We start from the raw sequence: 8,333 nt of genomic DNA, 5'->3' as shown, positions 1-8,333 counted from the left end.
GTGATAGTCAGATCAACGTAGTCAGTGGAGTCGACCAATCAACCTAGTCGGTGGAGCCGAGCAGTAAACCTAGTCGGTGGAACTGACTAGTCGTCCATGGAATATTCAGGGAATATTTCCTATACCGTCACCTCGGGGGCTCTCACCCCTCAACCCCCACTAGGGGGGCACTGGCCCCCTTGGGACCCCCCAGCTGGAGGCCAGTTGGGGCCCCTAGACCCCAGCGAGAGCAAGGGGCTCCCACACAATCACCTTTCTACCATCAACGGTCTCATTGTGATAGACCTCATCTGACATGCAAGTCAGGATCTAGTGTCCTGGGCTCACACATGGCTTCTCCTCATATGGGGGCCTTACAACTTGAGCACCTTGGACCACTGGTGGTTAGCAGAAGGGTGGGGCATTGAGCATATCTAACAAACTCAAGACGAAGGATGGTGAGCCATGCTTTAGAGTCAAGATTGAGGACATAAAACAGGTGCATCTTCAGTAGGATTTTCATGCCTGTGTCTTTTCTCTATTGCACAAGTTCTCTTGTGTTCCATATCAAGAAGCAATTGTGCATACATGTACTCAAGGTTGTCATGGAAGGTCAAAACCACTTCAAGATGCAGGTGACCTATCCAATTCATCCAATCCCACCAATCCACATCCACATTGACTACCATGCTCTAGAGTCTAGAGTGAGGCCATAAACCATGTGTGTCTTCAGTAGGACCTTCATGCCTACATCTTTGCTATATTGCATAGTGTTCTCATTGTGGTCCATAGCACAAGAGGGTACTTGTACAAGGTACTTGTACATGACATACTTGTACTCGATGTTGTCCTGGAAGGTCTTCACCACTTCAAGTCTCAAAATGCATATGCGCATCATTTGATCTTTCCAATTCATCCAATCCCACCAATTTACATCTGCTCCACTCTCTTCATGGGTGCTCTAGCCATAGTAAATGGTGTGAGGGTTAAAGGTTACTGTGCCTTTACCTCGGTTATGTACAATACTCAAACACATATATAAATAAATGAAAAAGAAGATTAGGGTGCTTCTGCACCCACACCAAAACTTCTCTGTTTCTCTCTCTCCCTCTTCCATTCTTGCTTCCGTTGAGAGCACTCTCAACTGGTATCAGAGCTCGGGTGATCTAGCTGAGTGTGCATGAATGCCTGGAAGCTCAGCAGCTCTGTGGGAGGAAGGAGAAGCTTCGTGGGAAGCTCTTTCTCCTTCAATCATAGCATTCATTTAAGCCCTTGCACAATTCCCAAACCCAATACAGGAGCTGTGCCTTTGCCTTTGGCAAGCCAATAAAAGACCATAGCCGAGACCACTTTGTCCGCCTCCCCTTGTGCTTCTCGCAATGACGATGAACGTATGTACAGGAGGAGGCAGAGATCCATGTCATGCGTCTGATGCAAGCAAACCATGCCGTTCTATCTCCGGATATTCACGCTCCCGACGATTGGCAGCTCATCTGCGCTGGCAATCAAGCCCTCACTCATTGTTCGCTTCCCCTGAGAACAGTAGAGCAGTGTTGGAGGAATGTTCACCTTCAGGTACCGCTGTCCTTTAGTGTATTTTCGATCAGATCTTTCTCCCTCTTTACATGAGTAATTTAGCTGTAAAACCGGACGAGGGGTTCTTACTTTTACCGTTTGGTGATAAAGATTTTTGCTGGGACACCCACTTCTGGCAGTTGGTTTTTGTTGTGGTCAGGTAGGTCAGGAACCGAGCGCTTATGGAACGAGTATTCCACGGATGCCTCCCAATGGTGGCACAATCGAGAGAGCAAAGTAAGCGTGTGACAAGTCTAAACCCAACAATTGCACAGGTAAGTCTATAGTTGGCTAGTCTGATGAGTATCTTGTGAATCTTAACAGCACAAAAACCCAAGATCGCCAGACTTCAAGCATAAGATTACCAAGGAGTCGCTATGGATAGACAGCTGGTACAATTTAGGTTGTGCTAAAGACATGTTACAGGAAAAGCCCAAAGCATCCACTGGTCAAGCCCAAGACCATGGATTGGCAGTAGACTGTGGCAAGGTTGAAGTCAAGGTCAATCCATCCAAAGCACAAGAACCGTGCGAGAAGATTGGCTGGGAAATGCTCAGCGTAGAGGAGGCACTCACGTCTATGGAACGGACGCCCATGCCCCAGCCGCCGTCAATTGAGAGCCTTATGTGCATCTTGCATAAGTGCAGAACAAAGAAAAATCTGGCGTATACCAAGCGCTTGTATGCCTATTTGTGCAAAAATGGGCTGGAAGATCATAGATACCTTGGGAACTACGTTGTTCCATTGTTGGCGCAAGTTGGATGCATGTCCGATGCCCAGCAGGTTTTCAACAAGTTGGTTGATCGAAATGAGTATTCTTGGGCTTCTCTTATCCGGGGACATATTGAATTTGGGGATTCAAAACACGCCCTGAACCTGTACCAGAAAATGCAAGAGGATTCTGTACCACCTAGCAAGCCTACCTTAGCTATTGTACTGAAGGCTTGTGCTAGGCTTCAAGATGCAGAAAGAGGCCGAGAAGTACACGCTGCGATAGCCAGAAAGGGGCTGGAAAAAGATCTTGTTACTGCCAACACCTTAGTAGCTATGTATGCTAAATGTGGCTTGCTTACAGAAGCATGGGAAGCGTTTGACAAGCTGCCAGTTCGAGATGAGGTTTCCTGGAATGCACTGATTGCAGGATACGCCCAGCATGGACTTGCAGAGGAGACACTTAAGTGTCTCGAACAGATGCAGGTGGAGGGTCTCTCACCGAATGCTGTCACATTTGTTTGCAGCTTGAAAGCTTGTGGCAGCATTAGAGCCATGAACAATGCCCAAGAAATACATGTCGAGGTAGCCAGAAAAGCGATGGAAAGAAATCTTGTTGTTGGCAACACCTTGGTGGATGTATATGCCAAATGTGGCTCTCTTGCAGAAGCACGGGAAGCGTTTGACAAGCTTCCAGTTCGAAACATAATCTCGTGGACTGCACTGATTGCAGGATATGCGGAGCATGGGTTTGGTGAGGAAGCACTCAACTGTCTTGAACAGATGAAACTGGAAGATCTCTCTCCAGATGCTGTTACATTTGTTTGCAGCTTAAAAGCTTGTGGCAGCATAGGAGCGATAGACAAGGGCCGAGAAATGCACGCTGATATAGCTAGAAAGGGGCTGGAAAGAGATCTTGTCATTTTCAACACGTTGGTGGATATGTATGCCAAGTGTGGTTCGCTTCCAGAAGCACAGGAAGCATTTGACACTCTGCCAGTTCGAAACGAGGTCTCATGGAATACACTGATCGCAGGATATACTGAGCATGGGCTTGGTGAGGAAGCGCTTAATTATCTTGAACAGATGCAACTGGACGGTCTATCTCCAGATGCTGTCACATTTGTTTGCAGCTTGAAAGCTTGTAGCACCATAGGAGCAATAGGCAAGGGCCGAGAAGTGCACACTGAGGTAGCCAGAAAGGGTTTGGAAATAGACCTTGTTGTTGGCAACACCTTGGTGGATATGTATGCCAAATGTGGCTCGTTTGCAGAAGCATGGGAAGCGTTTGACAAGCTGCCAGTTCGAAACGAGGTCTCATGGACCGCATTAATTGCAGGATATGCTGATCATGGGCTTGGTAAGGAAGCACTCAAAAGTCTTGAACAGATGCAACTGGAGGGTCTCTCTCCAAATACTGTCACTCTTGTTTGCAGTTTGAAAGCCTGTGGCAGCATAGGAGAGATAGACAAAGGCCACAAAATGCACGCTGAGATAGCTCGAAAGGGGCTGGAAAGAGATGTTGTTGTCAGCAGCAGCTTGGTGGATATGTATGCCAAATGTGGCTCACTTGCAGAAGCACGGGAAGTGTTTGACAAGCTGCCCGTCCGAAATGAGGTCTCGTGGACTGCACTGATTGCGGGAGATACCGAGTGTGGGATTGGTGAGGAAGCGCTCGACTCTTTCGAACAGATGCAACAGGAGGGTCTCTCTCCGAATTCTGTTACATTTGTTTGCAGCTTGAAAGCTTGTGGCAGCATAGGAGCGATAGACAAGGGCCAAGAAATGCACGTTGAGATAGCCAGGAAGGGCCTGGAAAAAGAGATTGTTGTTGGCAACACCTTGGTGGATATGTATGCCAAATGTGGCTCCCTTAAGAAAGCATGGGAAGCGTTTGACAAGCTGCCAGTTCGAAACGTAATCTCATGGACTACACTGATCGCAGGATATGCAGAACATGGGTTTGGTGAGGAAGCCCTCAACTGCTTTGAAAAGATGAAACTGGAAGATCTCTCTCCAGATGCTGTCACATTTGTTTGCAGTTTGAAAGCTTGTGGCAGCATAGGAGCAATAGACAAGGGCCAAGAAATGCACATTGAGATAGCCAGAAAGGGGCTGGAAAGAGATCTTGTGGTATTCAACGCCTTGGTGGATATGTATGCCAAATGTGGCTTGCTTGCAGAAGCTCGGGAAGTGTTTGACAAGCTGCCAGTTCGCGATGAGGCCTCGTGGAATGCACTGATCGAAGGATACTCTGAGCATGGGCTTGGTGAGGAAGCACTCAGCTGTCTTGAACAGATGCAACTGGAGGGTCTCTCTCCAGATGCTTATACATTTGTTTGCAGCTTGAAAGGTTGTGGCAGCATAGGAGAGATAGAGATGGGCCGGGAAATGCATGCTGAGATAGCTAGAAAGGGGCTGGAAAGAGATCTTGTTGTTGGCAACACCTTGGTGGATATGTATGCCAAATGTGGCTCACTTGCTGAAACACGGGAAGCATTTGACAAGCTGCAAGTTCGAAATGAGGTCTCTTGGACTGCATTAATTGCAGGATATGCCGAGCATGGGCTTGGTGAGAAAGCGCTCGACTGTCTTGAACAGATGCAACTGGAGGGTCTCTCTCCAGATGCTGTTACGTTTGTTTGCAGCTTGAAATCTTGTGGCACCATAGGAGCAATAGACAAGGGCCAAGAAATGCATGCTGAGATAGCCAGAAAAGGGCTGGAAAGAGATCTTATTGTTGGCAACACCTTGATGGATATGTATGCCAAATGTGGCTTTCTTGCAGAAGCACGGGACGTGTTTAACAAGCTGCCAGTTCGAGACGAGGTCTCATGGAATGCACTGATCACAGCCTATGCTGAGCATGGAGAAAGTGAAATGGTTTTCCATATGCTCGAGAGAGAGGGAGGAAAAGGAATAAAACCAAATGGGGTCACATTCTCTATCGTTTTTACTGTATGCAGTCATGCGGGTCTAGTGGAAAAGGGCCAGAATTACTTTGAGGCCATGAGCAGAGAGTACGGCATCGCTCCAACTATTGAGCACCACATCTGCATGGTTGATCTCTTTGGCCGTGCAGGTCAATTAGACGAGGCTGTAGCAATGGTGAAGAAGATGCCTTTCCCTCCTAATCTCATGGCATGGCATACAGTGTTGGCGGCTTGTCGGAAGTGGGGTAATGTGGAGCTTGGAAGACTGGCCTTTGAACATGCATTGCAAATAGATGAAAAGGATGCTGCATCTTATGTCTTGATGTCCAACATCTATGCAGATGCTCAAATGCAGGAGGAAGAAAAGCAGCTTGAGGCAATGAGAGTGAAAAAATGAAGCATGCAACAAACTTTGACAGAGTTGGTGGGCTGACAGTAGGGAGATTGTGCATTTGTTTTTGTTAGGATACAGAACATTCCCAAAGCAAAAACATAACTGCAAAGCTATCCCTCAAAATGAGGAAGGGTATGCCCCGGATTTGCATGGATTGTCACGAGACATATCTGTTGATGCAAAGCAAGGTGGGTTATGTGGGCACCGTGAGAAGCTGGCTATGGTGTGCCCTAATCAATTCAGCTGAGGGGACACCCATGTCAGAAAAGAAGGGTCACCACCCCCTTTGTAAGCCCCCAAATGAGCAGAGCATGCGGGACTTACAATTGTAGAGGGTTAGGGGGATTATGGAGTGTTGAAGGGTCTGCCACATGGGCAGCACACAGACTTCCATGTGGGCAGCAAACAGAGGTTCTTCTTGGGTTTAATGAAAACCCACCCTTTAGGGTAGATGTTAGAATATTAGGGTCACCTCCCCGTTTGGGAGCCCCCCATATGTGGACATGGAGGAGGATGAGACACAGTATAGGATGGGAGTCCATGTGGGCAGCACATAAAATGCCTTGTTAGATTAGATTTAGGGCAGCCTTATTGGCCACCCTTGTCAGCAAGGTTGGCTTAGAAGGAGAATATAAGGAGTGGCTGCCATGTTGGCAGCATGTAAGGCTGCCACATGGGCAGCACATGGGGCTGCATGCAGTCCAGCCAAGGGCCCATGGAAAGGGTCAATGGGCTGAGGGATGACAGCCCAAGGTACGACAGAGCAGGGCTGTATGGAAGGTACAGGTCGGGAGAACAGCAGTACAGGTTGGCAGGTACAGCAGAGCTGGTCGGCAGGTACATCAGAACTAGGGTTCAGGTACAAGGGACTGCAAGGAAGTCCTTACATAGGCAAAGTAGTTGGAGCAGCAGGACAAATGACCTGGCTGCTCATGCTCCCTCAACAGATGCTAGCATATTGGGTTCTATATTTGAGCAGCCAGAAACCGACATAGCTGGCTTCTAGCTCTATTCAACCCAAATCTCTTGGAAAGAGAGGTGGAGCAGGGTGGAGCCCACCAACAAGCTTGGGTAAACGAGTTCCTGCAAAAATTGTAGCTAGAGAAGTCCCATGACAAATGGTCCCTTGCAGTGGTGAATTTGTTTCGTGCTCTTGAATAGAGCCCGAAAACCTCCGTACTAACTGTGTAAAAAGTCGGCTCCTTTCAGATTGGGTTGGCTGACCCTTGTCTGTGAGGCCTACAGACTGGCCTGTAAGCCAGGTTTGGGGCATCCAACCCTATAAATAGGGCAGTTCAGTACACTGAAGGAGTTCTTGCATGTGCAGTAGTCCCAGCAGTCCAAAGCCTACCTGGGTGCATACCTACAGCCTGTAGGATAGAATAAATTGGTGAACAGGAGCTCCGAACAGGAGGGAGCTCTGTCAGTAGTGAACTCAGGAGCAGACCTTTGCAGGAGTGCTCTACCTTTGAGCAGCTACTGAAGCCTACAGAGGCACATGGCAGAAGAGGAGTCGTCCATGTGAGAGGGTGCAGCCATCAGAGCCAGATTTGGTACCTTACCTGTGGTTGTTCACTGATTGGTGCATCCATTGGCAGTTTTGTACTTATTTATTTGTTAATTTGTAATGTTTCTATCCATATAATTAATTTTGTAACATACCCTAATCTTACCTTCTTTTGTTGGTTGCAACATATTTTGTTTATGCATGGGCCATATTACATGGATTCTACAAGTCCTTGAGTATTTGGAGTGCACGAGAAATGGAAAAATCACACTACAAATCAAAGGGAGCCTATTTCAAGAATACAAGGCATGGTGGAGGACTAACACCAAGTAATGCTTTGATGGAGATATTCAATTAGTTCTATTGATGCATTTTGGGTCTTAACAAATTGGAGCAAAAAGGGAGAGCACTTGCTATTTCAAAGGCATTGCATGAAGTCAATAAACGTGCAGGGAGTGACAATTGGAAGAAAGGAGTCAGTGCTTCTAGACATCTCTTATGGCATTAGTCCATCAAGCAGGTTGGAAAGTGATGGGTGAAGAGAAATGCGCGAGTTGAGAATTAAAGAGTCGTGACTTCAGTATCAGAACTATAGCTCATTGCTTCACAAGGGTGTTATTGCAATGTGGTCAGAACTATAGCTCATTGCTTCACAAGGGTGTTATTGCAATGTACGAGGCTATAATTGCAATATGGTTAGTGTTAACAACTTTTCATTGGTAACTTGTTAGTGCCAAGGCAAAGAAAGTTGGGGAGTGTTGTTTTGGTAGATGCCACAATAATTGTGAAATGTGTTACCTTGTGTCATATGTGGCAATGTGCTACCTTGATTATTTGATTGTGACATGAGAATCCATTATTTGTAGTGATACATTATGGAATATTATTCTATCATGGTCAAGCATGATTTTAATAACACTCTTAAAGCGTGGAGTTGCTTTCTATGCATAGAGGAAATTTAGCTCACATGACTTTGCTTCCATATGCTTTTTCACTCATGTGCCTTTCATAACAAAGCCTAAAAGAGTGGTGTTTCTTTTTATGCAAGAATGGATTTTTTCTCACATGCTTTTGCTTTCTTTTTCCTTTTATAACATTCGGCCTTCAAGTGGTGGTTGCTATTTATTGCGTAAGTGCCTTCTACATAAGAGGAGTAGTTTATTTCTCATTTCACTTGTTCTTCTTTGCAAGAAGCATGGCGAGTGCAAGGGATGCCTTTCATAGTTTTCTCCCT

General features: G+C 46.5%; 1 protein-coding gene across 1 annotated transcript; it reads left to right on the top strand.

Annotated features, from left to right (window-relative positions):
* The first annotated feature begins 1,252 nt into the window (after positions 1–1,252).
* LOC147899387 (pentatricopeptide repeat-containing protein At2g39620-like) lies at positions 1,253–7,974 on the top strand. The gene is made up of 3 exons (XM_087378023.1): positions 1,253–1,554; positions 1,715–1,791; positions 1,879–7,974. The coding sequence occupies exons 1-3, from the start codon at positions 1,359–1,361 to the stop codon at positions 5,593–5,595; spliced, it is 3,990 nt and encodes a 1,329-aa protein (XP_087234149.1). The 5' UTR covers positions 1,253–1,358; the 3' UTR covers positions 5,596–7,974.
* Positions 7,975–8,333: the final 359 nt, after the last annotated feature.

The sequence above is a fragment of the Dipteris shenzhenensis genome, chromosome 8 (assembly GCF_047967505.1).
Source record: "Dipteris shenzhenensis isolate YYH24624 ecotype China chromosome 8, Dip_SZ_1.0, whole genome shotgun sequence".
Lineage (NCBI taxonomy): Eukaryota > Viridiplantae > Streptophyta > Polypodiopsida > Gleicheniales > Dipteridaceae > Dipteris > Dipteris shenzhenensis.
The sequence above is the reverse complement of the archived record's forward strand: the minus strand, read 5'-3'. Positions and strand labels throughout refer to the sequence as shown.